Below are 22,691 nucleotides of genomic sequence, written 5' to 3'. Positions count from 1 at the left end.
ATGATAAGAATTCCTTTTTTAGATATTATTTTAAAAAATACCCGACAATAGAACTCCAGTGCCCGACAGTAGAACTCCACTACGCGACAATAGAACTCCAATAAATTCTTTAATTATTTTCATGTTCGACAGTAGAACTCTTTAATTTTAAATATTTTAAATGTCCGACTATGGGCCTATGGCAGAGAAAATTTCCGCGTTTTGTGGCAGAAAAAGTAGGTAGTTCTATATTTGACCGCTAGATGGCGTTGTGGCGAAACGTTTTTTTTTTTTTTAACTCTTTCGGCGTGCCATAGCGCCACACCATACCAATACCATACCATACATAACTTGAAACGACATTTGTTGTTCGTCATGAGAACGACAACAATAACCTACCCTTCGCCATCTAGTGTTGCAATTATTTTTTTAATTAATTTTCAAAATGTATCTACTCTAATAAGAAAAAAAAGTAGACTTGGTTAATTATGTATTGAATAATGCTTTCGCCCTTTACGCTCAAAGTACGGGGTACAGCACGAGTTTTCTTTCTAGTGAATGTGAAACCAAATTTTTTATGCAGAAATGATGCCTTAAGAAGAGCCAAATGTCTCAGTTATTTCAGTAGCATTGGTTAATCTGTCATTAATTGATAATTGAACTGAAAATAAACAAGGAAAAAACGAATATAAATGAAACAAAAGCAAATATTCGTAAGGAAAAAAAAAAAGGAATTTGGAGGAAACAACAGCAAATATTCGATAGCCGCGATTACTTTTCAACGTAAGCACAGACTTTTTTGTGTTGAGCCCAATTTGAACGTTGACACTCGACGCTGCAATAGACGACGGTTCGGCACCTGCCACAGCGCTTAAGATTGATGGCAATTCTTTTACACGAGGCACAGCAATCTTGTTTAATTTCTCGGGTCGATGATAAAGTAAAGTTGTCATCTTTGTAAGTTTGTTTGTTCATGGGGCAGTCATCGTAAAGTGGTGAAACAAATGTAGCCAGCCACGGACTGTTTTCGTCTTGGGGGAGATTGTTTTTCTGCCAGATGCTAGGTAAAATCTTCATCGAATTCAGTCGCAGGACATACCGCAATAGTTGAGCCTCTGAAGCGGATACTGAAAATTCTGTTATATCACTACTTCATATGGTGGCGTTGACAAAGAGTGATTTTATAAGTTCTCGGATTTGGTTTAAATCAGATCTATCTAACAAGGAAGGATTCGTAAGCATACTCAACCTAAATTGAGTGTTAAGATGAATCCCCATAGAGCTGACTTCATTTCCATCATTCCACGGTTTAAAGTTATCTACAACCCATTTAGACTGCTTTGTTTGGAATTCACAAGGCCAGGGTTCAAGGAGCGCCTTTTTCAAAACTAAATCAATCACTCGATCTTTGCGGTGAAGAGTAGCACTAATTTCGTTGACCCCGATGGGATGAGGAAAAGATAATGTCAACGGCTTGATTCTATTGGGCTGTCCCAATGAAACAGTTACTCCGTGGGCTGACTCGCAGGGTAGACATTGACTTGTTGTCACTTTTAAACCTGTGAAAAATAAGACTCAGTTAGCACTAACAAACAAAAATAAAAGACCATAATTAAATCGTAGACAAACCTGAAATAGTTTCAGCGCATTCAACCGTTATTTGCAAGGTATATTGGTACTGGTCTTCATTGCAGCTTTTGATTCTCATTTGCGAACCATTCGTGTCAACCGGAAGTGGAAATCCTTGATAATGCGGATATGACTGGCGAAAATCTTCCGCATGCATCGTTGACATCAATTCGAGGCTAAAAATTGCTAACTCTGAAGTCAGATCCAAGACGAAGGCGCCATGAGTATTTTCAAGGCCATGATCCGGAGGCAGTAGAAATGAAATAATTGAGGATTCAATTTCACCGTCAGACGAATATTTAATTTGAAGTTGAAAGTTGTCGATGATGTGGACGTCTGGTACGGATAAGTCTTGAAAGGTTGTGTACTTCCCCTTTTGTTGGCTTGGCATTTGGAGAGAACAGTAGTTGAATTTATTTAGGGGATAAAGAACAAGCCGGAGCACGGGAGTGCTTATGAATCCATAAATCAAACCCAGCATGTTGTACATCTCATTAAAGTTGAAATCAGATGACATTTTTAAGACTCTTTGATTTTTCTCCCATGCTTCCAATGTTCGTTGAGCCAGTTTAAATGAAGTTGGTTGACCAGCACTTTTCAAAAAACATCCATCTCCAAGACGCTGGATTACTGAATTCACTACGTAGTTGAATGTAAGGGGAGTGTAGCATAACATTCCGCATCTTTCCAAGTGTTCCCCGACTTTGGAAAGTTGCGGGCTTGTAACCAGGAAACATTTTTTAGCAAGTTGATCAAGGTAATGAGTCAACGAGAGAGAAGGGTCCAGAGATAAGTTTCCAAACGGCAATGCCTTTTGCCAACAAAGCCTTACTGGGTACCCCACAAAAAGGCGCAAGTTCGCAGGCTCACTGGATCCCAGTTTAACGTGATTGGCCAGTCTCAACCCATAAATAGTTGGAATCATGCTCAGCGGGCAACAGAGAGCTTTTTCAATGTAATTGACAACAGAAGGTGCCAGTGTGGTCCAGGTCATGGTCTCGGTAAATAACATTGCTTCGGGAGTTTTCGCCAGTCTTCTTTCACAGGCATTAATAAGGTTAATTAAACCAACGTGATCCGCCAAGTTGGAACAATCTATCACGTCAAAGGACAATTTTACGTTGCTGAGGCAAAACTCCAAGGCGTCGTCCACGTGGAAAAATATTTTCACCGTTTTCATGCGTCTTCGATAATTAGCAACAAGAGTTTGGAGAATTTTCTGACAAGTTCGGATAAGCATTTCATTTTCATTCGACGTATCCATCTCTTTCCCCCGAGTCAATGGTAGATAGCCATCGAAAGGACACAACTGGTAGTGAACTTGCCAACGATGAGTTTCTGCATCTAGCATAGTTGGGTTGACGCACACATTGATGCTTCCATTTCCCAGTCGACAGTTTCCTTTGAAGAAATATAATCGAGCTTCTTCTTGCACCTGTTTTCTTTTGGAATCATCCAGGTCTTCAATTTTTGATGCCAAATAAAAAGCAGCCAAATCGATGAATTTCGAAAAAGCCAATTCTGATTCTTTTCCTTTTTCATTGACTGATGTCCTTTTTAACATAACATTGATTCTGTAAAATTTACAAAAATAAATATTTACAAATGACAAGTCATTATAAAAAATTATGTTTAAATATTTGAAATACCTTTCTTCACTAATTTTTTCCATAAAAATTTTTGATTCTGATTTTGTTTTTGAAGAAATAGATTTCCATGCAGACCAAACAGTTTTCAAGCTTTTCAGGTAAGTGCTTTTTGGAAATGCAGCATTTTCTGGCAAATTATTTTTTAGTAATTCATTAAGAATCAATTGGAATCTCTTTTGAGTTGTTTCTGGCCACTCAGCATTGTACCAAATATCCCACAAAAAAGAAACATGTTCTTTATCTTCAATGTCGAAATCATCTGCTGAAATTATTTTTAGTATCAGAACATTGCGAGCCATAACAGATGGATTCGAGTCATTTAGATGGATGTGCAAATGCTTGTTGTTTTGAACACTGGTTGCCTGAAGTGCATTCCTCAGGTCGCCACATCCAAGAAAGAGGACCTAGATTATATAAGGATTGATTTTAGGTATAGCACAATGAAGCTCTGTTTTGAAACCAATACCTTGATTTCATCGCCAATGTTTTCAAAGTTGAAGTCTTTGAAAATGTCCTGCACACCAGTGTTACCAAAAGGGTAATAGAGAGGAAAACATTCAAGAAGAATTCTTCGAGATGGTGTTTTCATTTTTGTTGAAGCAGCTCTTTTCTATAAACTAATTTATTGAGAAGAGATATTTGGTTTTCTTATCAGACTGCAGAAAATAAAAATGTTTAAAAGGTTTATACTTGAACTTTTAAATGAGTTTAACATATTGAAACAGCATCAAACAAATTGCATAGGAATACGAAAATTACCTCAAATAGAGAAACGTTGTAACACAAAGCGTTTTAGATTTCGACCACAGCGACCATGCAGCGGCCCAGCTTTCATGGCCTTCAAGCTCTTAATAACGCAAACGGCAAACCGGATTAACGTCTAGATTTTGAACTAGCCCCTGGGGGCATCGAAAATACGAGAGGCAATGCTTCGGGCGGTTTCGAATTTTTGACACTTCGCTTTCACTGTTCCCGACTTCCGAGTTTCGACTTGACATTCTTCGAGAATCGTGACGTAATCGTGCTTTCTCAATTTCTTCATTTCAATTTCTCTTACTCCTCCAACGAACAAACTGCAATTAGACGAACAAGACATTTTATTGAACAAGAAAATTAAATATTCAAAGGTCTGCAACAGGACCCTCTAGCTCTAGGGAATAATGGGTGGGGTGGTTTAATTGGCTGTTGCAACCTGTAATAACGGATGGGATTGCCATCCCAGTGGCGAAAGAGAAAGATGATGCATCCCAGTGGCGAAAGAGAAAGATGAGAACTGCGAAATCCAAGAGCTATAAAGGAAGATAAATAAGACACTTGGATTTTTGGATATAAATGTTTATTATCTAATTGGATAAAACTTAAAGAAAATTTTCTGACAAATTAAAATATGTGTGTAGTGTATTTTTGTCATTTCAAATTCACTTTAAGATTTCAATTCGAACGAACTGTAACGACTGATGAAGTGATTACCACCCCTCATTATTTTATTTCAAAGCAGGTGTGAAATCATACGCTTTCCAATCTGCAGCAAAATCCAAAACCTTTCGTCTTTGCTGATCAAAGTTTTCGCGTCGAGGACGGCGCCACGCTTGTGGTTCAAGGTCCAGAATGCCACCCAGGATTTCCTGGAAAAAAAAAAAAAAAATCGATAACCTGTTGGTTGTTTTGAATTTCCAGGATTTCCTTATAGGATAAATGTCTATCTAAAATCTGTTCTCAGGTATTGATTAAAACCGAATTACCTGTGCAAAAACCGGTGGAAAACGTTGTTCATCTTCAATAATATGGGCGAATCCAGATTGCATCCCAAAATCAACGCAGAAGTAGGACATTCCCTTAGGAACTGCTTTCCGCACATCTTTGCCCTTCATATCGATAACCTTTTTGTTCATCGACCATTCGGATTCGCATTCCAACAAAGCTTTCTGCATAATTTATTTTTTATTTTTAAAAGGTCAAATATAAACAAATAAAGTGAAATACTTTGAAATATATGGGAGCAGTCTCTCCAGCCGATATCGATAATGGAACACATTCCAATGCCATGTGGGGAAAACGTTTGAGATGCATAGCTGTCTCGAAGAAGATAGCGTCAGCTTCGCGTGCTTCAAACATTCTCGTTAAAGCTTTGCGAAACATCTAGTTTAAAGAAATTATGAAATAACTTGCCAAATAAAATTTCGAATAATTCGAACCTGCATCTCTGCCCAGACATCTTCGTCTAACTGTGTAGCGCAAGTAACATGAGTACGAGGTACGATCAAACAGTGTCCCACAACTAACGATTGATGAACGGGAAGTGACAAATAACACTTTTGTCCGATGGCAATAATTAAATGTTTTTGGATCGCCTACAACAGGAAATTAATTAGTAATGGATATGTAATTTTCGTATTATGATTGTAAAATAACCTGAGAATCCAGACAGAGTGAACATGAATCCAACACTTTTTCCCGTTTTTCGTGCTGGGCGATCGCAGCCTGACGGTCTCGGGCTTCAGCGGCCACATCATCAACTTCTCGGTTTGCTCGGCTTTCAAACATATCATCTAAATCGAAATCGTCATTTGTATTCTCAACACGTTTGCCAGCCAAGCGCGAAAACATGGCGTCCTGATCCTCAGCTATGTCCTGTTTTTCTCGTGTATACTGTAAATAAAATAAGTTAAACATAAGGGATTATTGTGATGAGCACTTGAATATTAACATTTTACCATTTGACTGAGAGAATATTTGTCGTCATCAGCAAAATAACGAACTCGTTGACCACTTTGATGAGTCTCCGCCTTAAGTTTCTTCCCTTTTCCTTTACTTCCTTGAAGGGAACTTTCGCCGTAACGAGGAGCAGGCAATGGATGTTGACCACCCTTGGCATCTGTCCTTGTCAAAACAACGGCATGCTCTCTACTTCCTGCTGCTCCTTCTGCTTTTCGTCGAGCTATAGATTCCTGAGCGGAAGCCTGTGTCCGTTTAAGTGATTTGACCACATCCTACAAACCAATTTATATTATTAAATGAAAACATAATATGTAAAATACAAAAAATAACCGCTTGTCCCATGATTTCGGCTTTGATGATTTTTGCTCCGAGAGCATTTAATTCCTGTTCAGTCCATATTTTGTCATCTTCTTGTGGTGGCTGTGTACCCTGTTTTTCTTCTTCACTTTCTGAAGACGACGAAGAAGTCGATGAATCCACTGGGTTGCTTGATTTGGCTTCATTTTTTTTCCATCCTGGTTGCGAAGAAGAAAAACGTTTGTTTGTATGGGAAACAACTTCGTCACTCTCACTTGGTCTTCTGAATCTTTCTTGAACGGTTGATGATTTTCTAATGTTTTCTGGATGTTTTCGCTCTCGGGATCTTGATCTATCTCTGCTACTAACATGTGTGGAATCTCTATCTGAGATTCTTTGTTTTTTTCTTTCTGAATGATTGGAAGATACTACATGACTATTAGGACTTTCATGCCTTTTTGAGGATTCTGCTTCAGTTCTTTCAGGTGGCAAACCAGTTCCTCCATTTTTCCAGTATGGATTTAATTCTCTACTTGACTGCCCTGGTTTTTCCATCATGGTCTTTCTTGCAATTTCTTCATTCTTGTTCAGGGATGTTCGTTTGGGAGGCATGCTACTCTTACAGAAAATTGGAAGCAAAGAAGGCACACTCATCCATTCATCTCTCTCAAGAGGAGCAGATGAAGCGGGTTCTGTTGTTTCAGATGTTTTCTCTACCCATTCATCAGAATCAGAGGAATTATCTTTTTTCTTGCTTTTTTTATGTTTCTTATCCTTTTTATGTTTTTTTTCTTTTTTACTTTTTTTCGACTTACCCGACAATTGAGCATCCAACTCAGGCAGCATCCATTTGTCTTCACCATTTAATTTGGCCAATTCTTTTTTAGCTTTCCTTTTCTCATAATCTCTTTCTGCCTAAAACAAAAGAAAAATAAACTAAACTAAATGTATACCAGTAAAATACTAAATCAAATTGGTGAAATGCTGAAATGTGATGGTGTATTACCTTCGCAAGAATTGCCTCTCTCGCTTCTCGTTTCATTTTTCTCATTTCATCTAAGTCTTTAGAATTTTCAAAATTTATCGACATTTTGAAGGATTATTTCATGGGCTAAAACTTGAAAAAGAAAACTAGAAAAGACACAAATTATTTTCAATCCAAATTTACAAAAACGAAAACATTCGTTTTGACTTCTGAAAAGCGAAAACAAGGCATTGCCAATTTGTTCAACCAGTCATCCGGTTCAACTTTTAATTTTGACAAGCATATAATAAATTTTAAGAACAATAATTAAAATTAACAATATTTTTTGTAGTAAAATTGTAAAAAGATACCATTTAATTCAATATTGATATCAAATGTTTCCAACTCGTCAACATCGGATTGTGAAAACTAGTTTTCCCGCCATCTATAAAGAAAAGAAAACAGTGGAATGGAATTATGGAATAGACGCAGTACAACGTCTGTACCTGTATGAAGTGATTCACGTGCATTACGTTTTGTTTTGAGAACGACAAATTTAAACGAATAATTCAATTAATCTATAATGTGGGATCAATCAGCAAGTAATAAATACAATTTTGTCAAGCTTTGTGTTATTAACTTTTCATTCTTTCCATTACAGGCGATTTTGGAAATGGAACGATGGCCGGTGGTTTCTTTAATGCTGGAACTCCAGGAGGCACAGTTAATACTCCTGGAGAAAAGAAGGTTCGAAGACATTTTCAATATCTCTTAGACATTTTCTCACAGCTGTTTCATTCACAGGGTGGAGCACAACGGGCTCATAATATCATTCCAGTTAATATCAAAGATATATTGGATGCAATTGATGAAAAACTAAAGATAGAAGATACTGAAGCCCACATGGTATCAATATTTATCTTCACTTTGAGTTACTCTACTTATGATCTACAACTTATCTTCTTTTAGGTTACGTTTGTAGGTACTGTAGAACAGATTGAATCCAAACAGACTAATGTTTCATACACTGTAAGGGATGATACAGGTTCTATTGAAGTTGTTCAGTGGATTGAGGGTGAAGGGGTATGTATTGTGTTCTGCATATGTTTTCACTCATTATTTATTCCACTTTATTTTTGCAGAATGTCCAATCACCTTTTCAAGTTGTGGAAGGGAATTTTTGTCGAGTTGTTGGATCTATTAGACAGACACAGGATCGCCGTCACGTAATGGCCTTTCGTGTTGCGAAACTAACAACTGCTAACGAAATAACAACCCACTTGTTAGAGACGCAATGGGTTCGTATGAAGTTGAGACAGATGAAGAGAAAAATGGTAATGAAACACAAATGAATGCTTGAGCAAAGGTAAATGATTTTTATTTATAAAGGGAGAAGGAACAGGACAATCAATGAATAACTCAGTGACGGGTGGTGGAATGACTGGGCCTTTAGCTTCTTCATCCTCAGCTACTTCCAATGTGGCAAATGGTATCATGTCAGGACTGTCATCTTTTCAATCTATGGTTTATACCATCATTCAGGTAGATTCATTTGTCATCATTGTGATCAAATTCAAGCAATAAAAAACCATGTTGTTTTTAGGCAACAACAGCGGAAACCGGCATGGAAAAGTCGCAGATCTACAATTCTGTCAGAGGAAGAATGATCCCACGTGATGTAGAGTAAGTGTATTGATGTGGAAGACAAACATGTTTTCATTGATTTTAATTTAAATTTTTTAATTAGTGCTGCTTTGGAATTTCTTTGTTCTGAGGGACATATTTACTCTACGGTGGACGAAGACCATTTCAAATCGACCGATAGCTAAACAAGATTAAGATGCACTGTACCTTCATTTTCATTAAATATCTACTAGAATAGATACATTATACTAAAAACTGTGTCGACTCAGTCTGCGGAATTTATCCTTAAGCTATTAATTCCAACTGTTCTGAAATGGTTCAGTTCTGTCTGTCTTTCAACATAAAAGCTTAAATCGTCAATCGGATCTACACATAATTCATTTTCAGTATATTCAAATATCAGGTACATCATGACCACGGATAACTAGATCATGTCTAATTGCTATGGCAAGTGTTTGTGATGCATTCGAAGTAAAATGTTACTTACATCATAGAATGAAGACGTAAATGTTAGGTATCAGGCAAATTTACTTCTATTATTGGTGATAATCTCCTAGGAATTTCCCACAGTAATATCCCGTTTCGTTGCCTACGAATAACCGTAGCGCCAGCGGTTTCATCACTTGGTTGGAGTGCCGCTTTACTAATATGATAACATTATTGATTCAAAAATTAAAGCTAAATTCGCTAATGCGTAGAAAATGTTTTACTAAAGTTATCTTACTTTAATAGACGGTTATGATTTACTCGGTAAAGTAACTTGGGATTTAGTTTTGCAGGATCTTGCGGCTCAGACAAAATGCTTCCAATGGTACCAATGATTAAGACGATCACCACGCTCAATACCGTGTACCACAAATACGAAATCCGTAAGAGCACAAATGCATCCGTTCTAGAATGGAATGAAATATCGCGTTAAGTTTCAAATTATTATCTAGAAACGGACTCATACTTTTGGATAAAAAAATTAACGGAAGGTGACACAACGTCTGTTGAATTGAACGACGGGCAGTTATCTGTGATAAGTAGTTTCATTTGATCATTCGTAATTAGATTATTAGTTTTGGCAATTTGTGTGCTTATTCCCAGCAACATCATAATTGCGAAAGATATAATAGCTCCAAATCCTGCTCCCTTTATAATCAACAATACAAGCAATAAAAAAAATTAAAGTGAAACGTAATAATGTAATACTTACAGTCGAATTAGACCATGGGACAAACATACCTAAACTAAAAACCCCTAGAATTATTCCTGCCATAGCGCCAAGAAAACTCAGAGAAGACTAAATCGAAATCGTTAAACGAAACTATTAAACATCGCTACATCAAAACTACTCATTTTGCGGTTTCTTACATCCAGTGAAATTTGAAACTTGGAAAAATATATGGCCACGCCAAATGTGACACAGCCAAAGATGATTACGGTCATTTTGTTAACTAATGATGCTTTGCTATCCCGCATTGTAGGGAAGGAAGGTCGAATTAGGTCTTCGAGAACAACCAGCGAGACGGCATGTAAATTACTAGATAGAATACTACATTGAACAGTGAGAAATTGAATGATATTGAATAAACTTCAACTGTATAGTTCTTTTCTAAAGAAATAACCTTGTAACCCCACTGAAAATTCCTGTTGCGAAAATTCCTACGTAATAAACATTTCGTCATTAATTTTTAGGAAAAAGCAATGTGAAAGATCACAGTATACCTGGTAAACCCGGAAATTTCCTGATAGTTTGGATAGCAAACAAAGGGAAGATCTCGTTCGAATTTTTAACAATCTATAGTGGAGAAATAGTAAGGTTGATTGATTAAATTCAAGTAAGCGTGTGTCATTTAGCATCTGAGTGAAATAAAATCTTCCTCACTTCGGCTTTCAAAGGAGCGCAGTCAAAGTAAAATGCATATGTAACAAGGCCTGTTAAGCAACAGAGAGAAATGATTCCTGCTAGTAAAAGGAAATTGATGCACTGCGATCTGAAAATAAACGTCAAAAGTCAAATTTACTTGAGAGAAGAATTTTCTTTCTGATTGGAAATCACGTACATTCGTGCTTTATGAAGCGTTGGCAAAGCTAAGCATCGCTGAACAAACACTTGATCCGTAGCGTACATAGATGTGAACAAGAAAAATCCTCCGATGGACAAAGACCAGACCTTAAAACATTTTGAAAACTTTGAAATTAAAATATTAATTCAAATAATAAGGCATTTATGCATTAACTGTGTGACGTGTGGTAGGGTCGAAATCGAAGCTGCAAAAAATTAAAGGATTAAAATCCAACATTCAGTCGGATGCGAATGAAATTATCTACTTAAAGAATTCAATGCGGGACGAGTTGGCGTTCAGCAAAAAAACGTTTTCTAGACCACCGACGAGCATGACTCCTTTCACCAACACAATAATTATTGATCCGTACATCATGCATAATTGGAAAGTGGCGGTCCATACTACAGCTTTGATACCGCCCTAAAATAAGTAGCATAACTCATTATTTTTCATCAGAATAATTTACTGTACTTACAATAGCGGTATAGAAGATGCACACAGCGAACATAATGCTGATTGAAACATTCTCTTGGAGTCCAGTCACTGAGCAGGTATACATGATAATTAATAAGAGGAAACCGAGTCCTCTGAAGGCAAAATTTTATATTCACCTTGTTTTAAAGCAAGTGATGGTCCATACACCATGACTGCCAAATAAAAAATCTGTTTAAATCCATACACGAAAAAAAAATTAGTAACAACCACCTTATTTCTATTTTGCATTTCTTATTAAAATACCGTTTTGAAAATGTAGAGTATAGAAATTAACTGTCGTATAGAACAACTGAAGCGCATTTCAAGGTACTAAGAAAAATTTACAGTAAATAACTTGCTCACTAAATAAATTACAAGTTTACAATCTTATACTTGATGGATCGAGCCGTCAAGCTGAAGTTGGTGATAAAATGGCAAGTAGACATAAACGGATACTGGAATGGAGAGACCCGCGGCAACAATTATCCACCAGTACATCGATCCAGTTAGGTAAACATCTGTCGGTATGCCAAGCAAAGCTGAAGCCGATATTGAGCTGCATGAAAAGAAAGATAAATCATCAGTCAAGAAATAAAGCTGTCAATTTAATAACACCTTGCTGTTAAAGACATGGCGATGGGAAATATGCCTATTGTTTTTCTGCCAATTAGATTGTCGGACGTTGAATTGCTTACGCCACGCCACGCGTAAAACATGCCGATCACCATTGAAGAAAGCAAAGCGGCGATAAAAATCAAGTAATCACCTAAACTGAACGTTGCCTTTTGGAAAGATTCAAATCGATCCATATCTGTCTCTCACTCTTACGCAATGAAAATTATAAATTAAAGTAGTGGCAACGAACCGTAACGATTTTCAAACTAATTAATACTGACGTTGAACGTACCACACCGTAACGCGTAACTCTGTTTTAGTGCGGTTTTAACACTGGTAATAAACAATCAAACAGTCCGAGACAACTGCGTTTTAGATAGTGTACGAGTTTTGATCGTAAAACATGGTCAAACCAAATGGACAAAAATGTTAACTTGGTTCGATGGAGACTTCAATGAGTCAATTCTTTGCAACGCTGTTGTTCGCCTTGACCGTGTTGATTAGAAAGGAGGCTCACAAGAGTTGTCCCACAAAAAAGAGTTTGTCATATCACGGTCAGCTGGTTTAGGCAGCAAAAAACCTTTGCACACAAACAACTTTTTTTAAAGAAAAAAAAAATAGCTCTGTCCGCACTAGAAATACTAATAAAAAACGCGCAATGTAGTACTCAGGTTTCTCGCCATTTCCTTAGCGCATCGATTTTCATGAATAAATTATCTTTTCACATTAAGGCGTAGATGATTTAAACAGTTATTTTAAAAAAGAATTGCGAGAGAAAATAAAAGAAATAAAACGGGTTTACAAAAGTCGAGTTAAAACGTTTTCTAATCAACCCACAGGGAAAAGGATAAAATCACTATGATTTACGGTTTTCTACTCTTGAGCGTACCTCAATATTGGAAGACAGAAGGCCGCTGCGAGCGCCTTACTTTGGCAGGCTGAGTTTAAAATGTTGCAAAGGTCTGTGGTCCGACATAAAAACTGGAAGTGTAGCCTTCATTTCTTATTCAAAGGGGCTAGACTGACAATTGCGAAGGTCACTATTGATTGAAGGAGATGAATTATGGTTTGGGGCAAAAGTGTTAACTCTTAACGTTAAGGAGTGCATAATCCAAGGTTTCACTGAAAGGTCAAACTATAAAACTCATTCTAGTTCAATGTCATCAGTTTTGGGGTCCGAAGGCAACTCTCCGGCCTTCTGGAAATAGAAAACAAATCGTTATTCATAATTCGTACCACAAATGAAATTATATACACCACAATTATTACTGAACACGTATTTACTTTGCTCGATCGAAAACAGTTGCTGTATTTGCAAAGAAGTTTGGGGTCAAGTTTTTGAGGATTTTGTGGTCCGGATAAAAAGCTGACTATTGTCCCGAGGATCAGCACAATCAACATTCCTATCATTGTGTACCACAGGTACGAAATCTTCCATAAAACAAATACAGAATCGGCTTCATTCCTGATCAGGAAAACATAACAGAAACATGTTGAATTTTTCAAGTCAGAAAAAAAATACCCTTACATCGATCCATTGCTTATTGCAGCGCTCGCAGTTGAATTGAGTAGTGGACAACTGTCGGTTCTCAACAATTTCAATTGATTGTGACTTAGTCCACGCGATTTTGCAATTTGAGATCCTATTCCGAGCCACATCATCGTTGCAAATGATGCTAATAAACCAAAACCGGCTCCCTGAAGAAAAACAAAAAAAAAATTATCGCAATCATAAATTATATCAATTACGTCATAGGCGAAACTTACGATAGAATTGGCTTGCGGAACGAACATACCCAAGCTAAAGACGCCTATGGTTGCTCCGTTGACGGCTCCGTTAAAGCTGAGAGTAGCCTATTATCACATTCGCGGGTATTAATGATAAGATTTGAAATTCGCTTGATACTAGAACATAAAAAAATTATTACATCCAAGATAGTCTGGACTTGTGAGACGAGAAGAACCATTCCGAAGTTTATACATCCGAATAAAATTGCTACCCCTTTAGTGATCTTAGTGGCAGTTTGATCTTCAATGAGTGGAAAGAAAGGCCGAATAAAATCCTCCAACACGATTAGAGCTACAGAATTCAAACCACTTGACAAAGAACTATTTAGAAGAAAACTGCGTAAGTAAAACAGCGGTAAATCAATATTTATGGAGAATTAGTTAAGACCTTAATGCGCCAGAGAAAACACCTGCCACGAATAGGCCAGGCAAACCAGGCAAACTTCCAACGGTGTCCATGACGAATAAAGGCATGATCTGGTCAGCTTTCTCAATAACCTGTCAACGTTCCTTATGATTAAATTGGTTTACTCTCAATGATAAAAGTGTACTCACTTTGGATGATAAAGGATCGCAATCAAAGTATTTGGCGTATACAATCATACCACCGAAACAAGCAAGGCCAACAATTCCAGCAGCTGCAACTAAATTACACCACATGGATCTGTAGTTAAGAGAAAAAATGAAGTAGCCTACCCACATTACGTTAATATGTCGATTTGTATAGTACATTTGTGCTCTGGGTAACGTTGGCATAGCCAGAAAACGCTGAACGATGGACTGATCCGTTCCGTAAAAAGATGTCCAATAAAAGAAACCTCCGATAACCAAAGACCAAATCTACATAGGGGGGAAAATATGAGAAATGTAATAATCCGATAGGGAGATGAGTCGATCCACCTTACCGTATGGCGGGTCGTAGGATCGAAATCAATGCTAAATGAATAATATCACTCGTTAATAAATCAGCCAAAAGACATGGACATAATTTTGTCTATTACTTAAAAAATTCTATGCGAGATGAATTAAAATTGCGCTGCCAAACCGTATTGAGTCCTCCTATATCCATGCTTCCCTTGACAAGTACCGTAATAAAGGAACCATACATGACAAATATTTGTAAAGTGTCAGTCCAGACAACTGCTTTAAGTCCACCCTGAAAAGTAACGAGATTTTAGTTTATAGTGAAACAGATTAAAAACTAAAATATTTACAAGGGCAGTATAGAAGGTACAGACGCTTAGCAGAACTCCAACGGAGATGTAAACATTGATTCCGGTTACTGCATACATAAAAAAAGATAAAAAAACATCCTCCAAATGAACTTTTCTCAAAAAGAATTGAACGGAATCATTTTTGTAAATACCTTGTTTCAAGGCCAATGACGGCGCATACACTATGATGGCCATATAAAACAACTATTTTCAAATATTAAAAACATCATGATATGACGTGATTCCAATATATAAAACCAAACACAATTTTATACTTTATAGTACCTGTTTGACGATATAAAGGAAGGAAGCGATGCGCCTCACTATGTGATTGAATCGTAATTCAAGATACTAAATTCAAATTGGATTAACCCGGTTTTTAAATGTATAGTTTTTTTTTTTTTTAATAATAAAGTGGAAAAACCTGATTAGCTGAAACGACCTGAAGACGATGAAACATGGCTAGATAGAGGTAACCGGTAGCTGGAGTACAAAGGAACATAGCCAATGGCATCCATAAATACATGGTGCCTGTGAGGTACACATCAGCTGGAGTTCCTAATAATGTCGTCCCCGAAATGGAACTGTGGGACCGCGATAACAGAAGAAACACCATAAAATAAGATTTAATTGGATTCTAACACATTGGCTTACCTGGCAGCCAAAGACATTGCGATGGGGAATATACCCATGCTCTTCCCTCCCATCAAGTATTCGGAGGTAGAGTTACTGCCTCGCCAAGCGTGATAGACACCAATGAGTAACGACATCAGTAAGGTTGAAGTGAAAAGTAAATAATCCGCCCAGCCGAATAACAGCTCATTATGAGATTTTGAGGTCTCCTCCATTGTTTGAAGACGATCAAGAATGACACGATGCGCACGGTTTGGTGGTCAGTGTGTTACTGCCGAATTTATCCTTTCTACTCCGTTGAGCTCTTCACCGTCTCAGCATCTTACAATAAAACCAAACAAAAAATAAGATAAATTCCACTAATAATAAACTAGTAAAAAAAAAGAAAAAGAGGGATGTTACTATGCTATCGCATTGATAGCGTTTCCGGCCGACCAACAGTCTGCCGTTTGTATACAATATTTGTTATACATGCAGTGTAATAGACTGACTGCACAAAGCAGGCAGACAACCCAGTCTCTGGTTTCTCCTGACCTAGTTTGTAGCAATTCAAACTGCAATTCAATGGAAGCGCATCATTTTCATATTGGATGAACGCCAACTATAGATAAATAAACACATGTGATTGTTGCCATAGTAAACATATTCAAATTCCAAACCTTTTTTTTCCAATTCCGTTTCGCTATCAAATGCTTTATCTATTAAACTGTAAAAATAAATTTAAAGAAAAATGGCGGGTTCAATAAATTCATTTGAAAACTTTGTTGTATAAGGAAATGCGTTACGTCGGTCCCTTTGTCCATATTTGCCGTCTTATCCAAGCGAACAACACAAAACCGGACTCTTGCGACGAGCAGAACCGAGAAGAATTTGTGGAACGCATCTGATCGTCTTCATGGCTTACAGCTCGCAGGTGTTCGTGCAATGCATTTTGGAATACATTATAGTCTAAAAGCTCAGATGTATCTACGTTCTTTGAACAAAAATATATTTAGTCAATCTACTCATAAAAGTAATACTGGAATTTTATTTTAAGGAAATACAAAGCGGGATTGTTGCACAATAACGACGATTATTGCTGATAATTTCCTTCCTACATCAATGCTTTCTTCAATTTGATTTTCTATATGGATACATCAAACTTCTAAATGTGATTAGTCTAGCCAAATCCAACGCTTTCTACGACTATCGAAGAAACTTCCGCTTACCAAAACTGAAACCGGAGATATGTTTTTTAGTATGCAATAACTTACCTCGGTTGTGTTGGTTTCTTTGGTGCGGTTACGTTGTCGAAGTCAACTCCTAACCAGAAGGGCGAAAAGGGTTCGCGCAGACTGATCAACTAGTCCATCGTTTGGAAATTCGTCATTGTGGCGGGAAAAGAAACCTTAGAGAAGGGTTATGAAATAAAACAATGAGTAAGTGGGCAAGGCCGTCTTTACTGTGAGTAATATAAAATAGATAAGTGTAGTTCTTGTATGAATTAAAACATCAGTCACTGCTTATCAGCAATTGCACCAGGTACTCATTAGAACTCTAGGATATTGCGCTGCAGTTTGAATATTTCCGCCACCATTCAGAAATTGAAAGCATGCAGCTCAAGTTTTACGCAGTTTTCGGTTTACTTTTGTTTTCCGTCGTGTTTGAAGAACATACAGTCGGTGGCCAGCAGCAAGAAAACGACAAAGTTGATTCTAATGCCATCGGACATCGTCGTGTGCCCCGATCCCTTTTACTAGTAAAAACGGCGGTTGTAGCTGGAGCCATTGGAATAATCGCTGGCCTCATCATTGGCCATAAGAAATCCAGGGAGAAAAATCACATTCAATCTTGGGGTCGTCACCACCATTATAGAAGGAGATCAATCAGTGACAGCAGCAATGAAACTGGTTCTGTCACTTCGAAATACGACGATGCTGAGCTGCTAAGAGCCGCTAAAATTTTAGATCAACTTGGTTGTGGTGGTCGCCTTGTCTGTGAACTGCATCAGCAAAGGAAAGAGGATCTCAATGAAACTGGGCGCAAAATCATTCAACTATTCGAGTAAGTTAAAATGTTCTTACTATCACTTAGACAAAGCTAAACAAAAACTCTGTCATGCGACTTGACGCAATAATAATTAAACAAAATATTTTACAAATTAAAAATTATCTGTTTTTGTAGCGAGAAAAAACCCCCTACAGTTGAACAATTAAAGACGGACTCGAGAGCAGCTTTCCGGTATGCAGCTTTTGTCGGAGCAAGTGTTCCTAAAGATTTGAAAATCTGTTCTCATCTGTTTCCAAAATGTCCCATAACCACAGAGGCTGTTGCACATGCATTTAATAATCCAACTGTTGTTAAAAGCGTTTAATAATAATTTTAGGTTCCGAAAGCGACAAGAGTTATTAATAACATCCATCGGTATTCGTCACGATAGCAGGACAAGATTAATACAAAAGAACCTAATCTAATACAATCAAACCTACGAGACCGCCCGCAATTCCTAAATGCAGCTCATGTTATATTAGTCCTTACGAAAAGATCGTTAACGTTATTATTGTTTGAATAATTATGGTTACTTGAGCCTGTGTTTTCCAGTGGGTTTGAGCGCCCCACCTATGGTATGTACCTGTTGGAGGCCGAACCCCTGCAGCTACAGAACCACGAATATACGTATAATCATGAATGATTCAAACATTGTGCTATGTTTTGTTTTGGGTTTTTTTCCTTCAGACTAAATTTACATATTTTTTTTCTTTCTACATAACGCCATTGAAAATTACAGAAATTTGTCCGAAGTAAATTTAGTCCTGGCGTCGCTATATTCAGCCAAGCATTCAAATTAGTACTTGGCTGCCTGTTAAATTTTCCCTTTACTCGGTCATCGTTACAGCAATTCCATTTCGAAGTAGCCAAAGTAGCTATTCTTTTTTTTTGTACAAAGAATTTACGACATTGAAAGGAATTTGATTACGTAACCAATAACAGGTTAACTATGGTAACAGAATTTCCTGCAAACAAAAATCGTATACACCCTATGTGTATAGTAGAACATCTTCTAGCAAAAATGGGAAAGTGAAAATTGCGCTTTACCAACTGTCTGCGCTAGCCGAAATAGTGAAACGCATCATTTCGCGATTTCAATCGCTATGATGTAATACTTGCAACACGGGAAAAGGAAATGCTAGGATGTGTACATTTTAGCCAGACGTGTACCAAACTGACGTGAGAAAATTAAGGTGGGTGCAAAACACTGCACTTGACAAGGAAGCAGCAATCCTAAGTGGAATGGCCAGAGGCGGTTGTCGGTACCTTCTACGTCTAAAAAGTGGTTAGATACACCACCATTTCTATTATTGGACTATTGTCATTCACGAAATAGAAAGAGTTGCTTTTGCAATCCCGTGCGGACGCGTACATGAAAATTTGTTTCGATTTTACGAAACAATGATGATGTCCATGTAAGGTTGCGTGCACCTTTAAATTATCTGAATCTGACTACAAAAAAAAAAAGATGAGATGCAAGAGCTGAGCTAGCGTTTTTGCAGGAGACTAATGAGTACCTTGGAGAGAATAAAATAAACCGGAGGTAGAACAGACGGTCCTTTTTTTCATTTAATTCTAACCTGAGGGTTTTCTTACTTCCAGATAATGATTTTGAGTGACGTTCCTGTCTGCTTACAAGGGAAAGTAAAATATAAAAAAGGGAAATCTTTATCTCAGATGAGGCCAATGATGATCCAAGTCCTTGACTGGAAAATCTCAACAACGGAAAAAGTACCGAGTGAAATTAATTCAATTCATATCGCTTGTCAAATTCACGCATTCTTTCAACTCGACTCCTAAAAAGACTACCTATTTAAAAGCCTTTCAGGTGAATCAACTACGCAGAATGATCTAAGACGACAAGGGCCGAAACGCATCGAAAAAAAAAAAAAGAAAAAACAAGTTTTCTCTTTGGCACAACAACCACAACGTAAGTGCATTTGAAATTTATAAATTTGATGACCAACAGGCGACCGATTTCGTGGATGATCGAATTCCTCGGCGTCGTGGAACGTCATCATCATCTACCAATCTGTCGATTTCTCTTTTTTCCCTCCCAACTTTCGAAAATAAGTGACCTTGTCAGATAACACTAAAAATAGGTTAGTCCCAACATCCAGCAGATGTAGGCCCACATTTAAGAAACAATTTATCGGGTAATTACATTATCTGGTGAGAAAGGTTCCACCTGATATTAGATCGAAATAATTTGCGATGACCGACGGACGTGAAAGAAGCCCACAGACCAATGACGCCGTTATTTATGGTTCTCAAACAATTTTGAAGAGGAAAGAGTAAACGGCGTAATGCAATGAGCAACCCAAGGCCGAAGCGCACGCAATGGGAAATCCCCTTTTGTTTGATATCGCATTCGAACATATTTAAAGTGTACAAAGGAGCGTAATGAGATCAATGCCGTATTTAAATATCAAGGGCTTAGACATAACCAACCACAAATCAAATCCACGAAGACGAGTAATGACGTTTTATCCAGTCGAATGTACAACGAACAAGACGTCCTTGCAGAGTACGTGGTTGGAATGGCTTGGAAACATAACGAAACGCAATAGGCCACAAGAGCTATCAAATATTCCCACCACTTCGAGTTATTTCTCTCTTAATTTCTTCAGAGTATTTATTCTTTTCATAAGAATCAACAAAAGTATTTTAGGCGCACAAGGTGACGGGTGGGTTAAATCAACGATGACAAAACCAATAATAGAATTGAGAAATTCGAATTGAATGGTTTTTTTTTTTTTTAAATTCCTTTCAAGCGCCTCGAGTGATTCGGGTTTCATAAAGGGCTAGCCTACGGTGCGTTACTCCGAAGAGGTGCGTTGTTATCATAGCTCACGTTACGCGGCGAATCAGGCAAGGTCGCGTTAAAAAAGCTCAAGTTACGCGACTGAATATCTGGCACAAGACCACAACATGAGAATGAATTTTGCGCACCCAGAAGAGGATTAAAAATTGGACAAGGTCTTGAGCTTATATAAAGAGTCCCGACTGAGTTCCACGACATAGCACACACTCTCAGTTTCTGATCAACTTCGGTGCCCATTCCATCACCCTCTATCCGAAATTCAGATTCCCAAATAAATAATACCATGTCAAATTCTCTGTTTACCTGGTGGGGGTTAATGGCTGTTTTGATCCATGTGTTTATCAACGTGCAGAGCAGCGATGCAGCCTTTGAAAATCTTCGATCGAGTGATACGCGTGTAGTCCGTCAATTAGATTCCCGCGAAAATTTATTATCCGGAGCAGCTGGACTAACTGCCTTGGCTGGATCAGTTAATTTCGTGACGGGATTGCCCATCAGAAACCGCCGAAATCAACACGGGTTCCGTTCAAAGAGATCCGAACTGGGATTTGAAATCGATGAAGCCATGGTCCTCGAAGTGGCCGCTACGGACGAGTCAGGATGCGGTGCCCGTCTTCTCTGTGAACTGCATCAAGAAGAACCAAATCAGTTGAATGGAACCATCTCACGGAGACTTGTTCAAATATTCGAGTGAGTACAATTCATGATTTTTCAGTCTAGTAAATTTTGTAAAATAACTGTCCTTTCCGTGTTTTCTAGCGGCCAACAAGCGCCCAATTTCGAGCAGCTGCGCACCGAGCCAAAAGCAGCTTTTCAGTACGCGGCATTTGTTGGGTCCAAGTCGGTGAAGAATCTGAAAATTTGCGCCCAAGTTTTCAATCACTGCCCTTTCAGCGCCAAGATCATCCTCGAAGTTTTGAATATCAAATCAGCGGGGATGGCAGGCGGAGAAACGGAAGGCCCTGCGACAGGGAATAATTGAAACATACATCTATACCTTAATATAATAATAATAAATTCAATTAAGTAAACCAATTAGTAATGCCCTAATTATCATCGTCTCACATCATTCACGTTGCAGTGTTTCTAACGATTGATCATTATACGCTTTGAAAATCAATACACCTAAAGCCATGGTAATAAATTAATGAAGCGAGCGATTGTAATGAGTTGGTTGAAGTTGATTGCCTAGTTTTTATTGCAATGAAGACATGTATATTCTCTCAACTGTAAAGGGCTGTGTGTAATCAACCATCAGCACTCTTGGTAGAGTGAGTAAAGCCGCTGTCTTCTTACGAAAAAAGAATAACAACCTTGTAGAATGGTTGGCGCAATGGCGGACTTTACAACCGCACTCGTATATTGCCTAATTGATCCTATAAATAACGACAAACAATACAGCAGCTGCTGGAGGTCCGCTGCATTAGTGGGTACATGACTGAGCCTTTTATAAACAATGCATAGATGACGTCCATAAAATGATAATTCCTCTTCTCCTGTGTACACATAATGTACAAACGTGTTGTGTTGGCTGCCACTGCAGACGCTGACGACAGGACACAAATGGAGGGAAAAAGAAAATGTGAAGTGGCGAGTCAAATGACTCTCAACACACTACAATAACAAGTTTGAAGGTTACCTAGACCGGATGTCGACTCCCACGAAGCCCATCCAGCAGTCCGGCATTTCCGTGTAATGTCTAGTAAAGCCGTCTCATTTAATGAGCATATATACGTAATTACGGAAATGAGCTCATAGCTCAAGCTCGCTGTGCCGACAAGCTGATCCGCCTAATCTACGAATTCCGAGTTTGTGGGGACTTTTTCTTTTCAATGCCGGCAATACTTTTTGTATGTAGAACAAAAAGATGCGAGAAGAGTCGATTACGTCTCGCGGTCGGCATGGGGATAGCACGTGAAATTCGGATTCCGTATAGTTGAGAATCCGACAAGGAGTCCATTAAAGGGGAAAAATGTACGGAACGGTCTAGTGGGAAAAGAGAAAAGAGACCATTTTTGTGCGGGAAAAACACGCGCGCGGCACATTAGGCAGAGCGGGGGAAAGCAGAGACTCGGTCACGGTCTCGTGATCCGCGAGATTCCGCACAGCAGCAGCATGGAGTAGTCGTTACTGTCTCCATCACCGGTAGTCTCTGCTCAACATCACGGTCCGTCACTTTTCACG

The 22,691-nt window shown here is 38.1% G+C and overlaps 7 protein-coding genes across 10 annotated transcripts; 3 read left to right on the top strand and 4 right to left on the bottom strand.

Annotated features, from left to right (window-relative positions):
* Nucleotides 1-456: 456 nt before the first annotated feature.
* LOC124328842 lies at nucleotides 457-4,172 on the bottom strand. 2 transcript variants are annotated; one of them, XM_046787654.1, is made up of 5 exons: nucleotides 4,017-4,172; nucleotides 3,724-3,874; nucleotides 3,258-3,661; nucleotides 1,609-3,182; nucleotides 457-1,538 (listed from the first exon to the last, which is right to left on the bottom strand). In XM_046787654.1, exons 2-5 carry the CDS (start codon nucleotides 3,844-3,846, stop codon nucleotides 1,132-1,134), a joined length of 2,508 nt encoding a protein of 835 aa, XP_046643610.1. In that variant the 5' UTR covers nucleotides 3,847-3,874; nucleotides 4,017-4,172; the 3' UTR covers nucleotides 457-1,131. The 2 variants fall into 2 exon arrangements, with proteins under 2 accessions (XP_046643610.1, XP_046643609.1); XM_046787653.1 differs by having other exon boundaries at nucleotides 3,724-3,913; nucleotides 4,017-4,171.
* A 465-nt stretch (nucleotides 4,173-4,637) lies between these two features.
* LOC124328843 (CWF19-like protein 2 homolog) lies at nucleotides 4,638-7,449 on the bottom strand. The gene is made up of 8 exons (XM_046787655.1): nucleotides 7,279-7,449; nucleotides 6,306-7,187; nucleotides 5,972-6,247; nucleotides 5,670-5,906; nucleotides 5,453-5,608; nucleotides 5,241-5,396; nucleotides 5,000-5,182; nucleotides 4,638-4,882 (listed from the first exon to the last, which is right to left on the bottom strand). Exons 1-8 carry the CDS (start codon nucleotides 7,360-7,362, stop codon nucleotides 4,742-4,744), a joined length of 2,115 nt encoding a protein of 704 aa, XP_046643611.1. The 5' UTR covers nucleotides 7,363-7,449; the 3' UTR covers nucleotides 4,638-4,741.
* A 239-nt stretch (nucleotides 7,450-7,688) lies between these two features.
* On the top strand, nucleotides 7,689-9,240 carry LOC124328846 (replication protein A 32 kDa subunit-like). The gene is made up of 8 exons (XM_046787659.1): nucleotides 7,689-7,838; nucleotides 7,898-7,983; nucleotides 8,041-8,142; nucleotides 8,206-8,319; nucleotides 8,379-8,570; nucleotides 8,626-8,778; nucleotides 8,840-8,919; nucleotides 8,984-9,240. Exons 1-8 carry the CDS (start codon nucleotides 7,820-7,822, stop codon nucleotides 9,063-9,065), a joined length of 828 nt encoding a protein of 275 aa, XP_046643615.1. The 5' UTR covers nucleotides 7,689-7,819; the 3' UTR covers nucleotides 9,066-9,240.
* Nucleotides 9,241-9,252: 12 nt separating this feature from the next.
* LOC124328844 (sodium-coupled monocarboxylate transporter 1-like) lies at nucleotides 9,253-13,135 on the bottom strand. 2 transcript variants are annotated; one of them, XM_046787657.1, is made up of 16 exons: nucleotides 12,910-13,135; nucleotides 11,799-11,961; nucleotides 11,670-11,735; nucleotides 11,543-11,594; nucleotides 11,407-11,474; nucleotides 11,197-11,351; nucleotides 11,106-11,136; nucleotides 10,929-11,038; nucleotides 10,751-10,859; nucleotides 10,591-10,663; nucleotides 10,491-10,527; nucleotides 10,237-10,417; nucleotides 10,079-10,165; nucleotides 9,833-10,014; nucleotides 9,605-9,772; nucleotides 9,253-9,523 (listed from the first exon to the last, which is right to left on the bottom strand). In XM_046787657.1, the coding sequence occupies exons 2-16, from the start codon at nucleotides 11,901-11,903 to the stop codon at nucleotides 9,391-9,393; spliced, it is 1,557 nt and encodes a 518-aa protein (XP_046643613.1). In that variant the 5' UTR covers nucleotides 11,904-11,961; nucleotides 12,910-13,135; the 3' UTR covers nucleotides 9,253-9,390. The 2 variants fall into 2 exon arrangements, with proteins under 2 accessions (XP_046643613.1, XP_046643612.1); XM_046787656.1 differs by lacking the exon at nucleotides 12,910-13,135 and adding an exon at nucleotides 12,021-12,553.
* LOC124328845 (sodium-coupled monocarboxylate transporter 1-like) lies at nucleotides 12,663-17,044 on the bottom strand. 2 transcript variants are annotated; one of them, XM_046787658.1, is made up of 19 exons: nucleotides 16,909-17,042; nucleotides 16,441-16,628; nucleotides 16,315-16,361; nucleotides 16,058-16,256; nucleotides 15,677-15,976; nucleotides 15,447-15,606; nucleotides 15,308-15,373; nucleotides 15,175-15,226; nucleotides 15,023-15,090; nucleotides 14,810-14,964; nucleotides 14,714-14,744; nucleotides 14,539-14,648; nucleotides 14,364-14,472; nucleotides 14,197-14,306; nucleotides 13,949-14,129; nucleotides 13,788-13,874; nucleotides 13,549-13,718; nucleotides 13,305-13,485; nucleotides 12,663-13,218 (listed from the first exon to the last, which is right to left on the bottom strand). In XM_046787658.1, exons 5-19 carry the CDS (start codon nucleotides 15,868-15,870, stop codon nucleotides 13,165-13,167), a joined length of 1,728 nt encoding a protein of 575 aa, XP_046643614.1. In that variant the 5' UTR covers nucleotides 15,871-15,976; nucleotides 16,058-16,256; nucleotides 16,315-16,361; nucleotides 16,441-16,628; nucleotides 16,909-17,042; the 3' UTR covers nucleotides 12,663-13,164. The 2 variants fall into 2 exon arrangements, 1 of the variants encoding a protein (XP_046643614.1); XR_006916508.1 differs by having other exon boundaries at nucleotides 13,305-13,451; nucleotides 15,677-16,256; nucleotides 16,909-17,044.
* A 111-nt stretch (nucleotides 17,045-17,155) lies between these two features.
* On the top strand, nucleotides 17,156-18,454 carry LOC124329556. Its single transcript, XM_046788639.1, has 2 exons — nucleotides 17,156-17,698; nucleotides 17,819-18,454. Exons 1-2 carry the CDS (start codon nucleotides 17,247-17,249, stop codon nucleotides 18,006-18,008), a joined length of 642 nt encoding a protein of 213 aa, XP_046644595.1. The 5' UTR covers nucleotides 17,156-17,246; the 3' UTR covers nucleotides 18,009-18,454.
* Nucleotides 18,455-20,695: 2,241 nt separating this feature from the next.
* On the top strand, nucleotides 20,696-21,664 carry LOC124329484. The gene is made up of 2 exons (XM_046788544.1): nucleotides 20,696-21,197; nucleotides 21,267-21,664. Exons 1-2 carry the CDS (start codon nucleotides 20,791-20,793, stop codon nucleotides 21,487-21,489), a joined length of 630 nt encoding a protein of 209 aa, XP_046644500.1. The 5' UTR covers nucleotides 20,696-20,790; the 3' UTR covers nucleotides 21,490-21,664.
* Nucleotides 21,665-22,691: the final 1,027 nt, after the last annotated feature.

This window comes from Daphnia pulicaria, chromosome 3 (genome assembly GCF_021234035.1).
Source record: "Daphnia pulicaria isolate SC F1-1A chromosome 3, SC_F0-13Bv2, whole genome shotgun sequence".
In the NCBI taxonomy this organism is placed as follows: domain Eukaryota; kingdom Metazoa; phylum Arthropoda; class Branchiopoda; order Diplostraca; family Daphniidae; genus Daphnia; species Daphnia pulicaria.
The sequence above is the reverse complement of the archived record's forward strand: the minus strand, read 5'-3'. Positions and strand labels throughout refer to the sequence as shown.

Coding starts and splice junctions, on each gene's coding strand:
- LOC124328842 (XM_046787654.1), bottom strand. CDS start 3,846: ATGAAAACACCATCTCGAAGAATTCTTCTTGAATGTTTTCCTCTCTAT. Junction 3,183..3,257: donor GAAAAAATTAGTGAAGAAAG/GTATTTCAAATA, acceptor TAAATTTTACAG/AATCAATGTTATGTTAAAAA. Junction 1,539..1,608: donor ATGCGCTGAAACTATTTCAG/GTTTGTCTACGA, acceptor TATTTTTCACAG/GTTTAAAAGTGACAACAAGT.
- LOC124328843 (XM_046787655.1), bottom strand. CDS start 7,362: ATGTCGATAAATTTTGAAAATTCTAAAGACTTAGATGAAATGAGAAAA. Junction 7,188..7,278: donor GAGAGGCAATTCTTGCGAAG/GTAATACACCAT, acceptor CTTTTGTTTTAG/GCAGAAAGAGATTATGAGAA. Junction 5,907..5,971: donor AATATTCTCTCAGTCAAATG/GTAAAATGTTAA, acceptor TTTTATTTACAG/TATACACGAGAAAAACAGGA.
- LOC124328846 (XM_046787659.1), top strand. Junction 7,984..8,040: donor ATACTCCTGGAGAAAAGAAG/GTTCGAAGACAT, acceptor TTTCATTCACAG/GGTGGAGCACAACGGGCTCA. Junction 8,571..8,625: donor GACAGATGAAGAGAAAAATG/GTAATGAAACAC, acceptor TTATTTATAAAG/GGAGAAGGAACAGGACAATC.
- LOC124328844 (XM_046787656.1), bottom strand. CDS start 12,214: ATGGATCGATTTGAATCTTTCCAAAAGGCAACGTTCAGTTTAGGTGAT. Junction 11,595..11,669: donor TACTCTACATTTTCAAAACG/GTATTTTAATAA, acceptor GGATTTAAACAG/ATTTTTTATTTGGCAGTCAT. Junction 10,015..10,078: donor TCCCATGGTCTAATTCGACT/GTAAGTATTACA, acceptor TTGATTATAAAG/GGAGCAGGATTTGGAGCTAT.
- LOC124328845 (XM_046787658.1), bottom strand. CDS start 15,870: ATGGAGGAGACCTCAAAATCTCATAATGAGCTGTTATTCGGCTGGGCG. Junction 15,374..15,446: donor AGGTCGTTTCAGCTAATCAG/GTTTTTCCACTT, acceptor ATTTGAATTTAG/TATCTTGAATTACGATTCAA. Junction 13,486..13,548: donor GCAATAAGCAATGGATCGAT/GTAAGGGTATTT, acceptor TTTCCTGATCAG/GAATGAAGCCGATTCTGTAT.
- LOC124329556 (XM_046788639.1), top strand. CDS start 17,247: ATGCAGCTCAAGTTTTACGCAGTTTTCGGTTTACTTTTGTTTTCCGTC. Junction 17,699..17,818: donor AAAATCATTCAACTATTCGA/GTAAGTTAAAAT, acceptor CTGTTTTTGTAG/CGAGAAAAAACCCCCTACAG.
- LOC124329484 (XM_046788544.1), top strand. CDS start 20,791: ATGTCAAATTCTCTGTTTACCTGGTGGGGGTTAATGGCTGTTTTGATC. Junction 21,198..21,266: donor AGACTTGTTCAAATATTCGA/GTGAGTACAATT, acceptor CGTGTTTTCTAG/CGGCCAACAAGCGCCCAATT.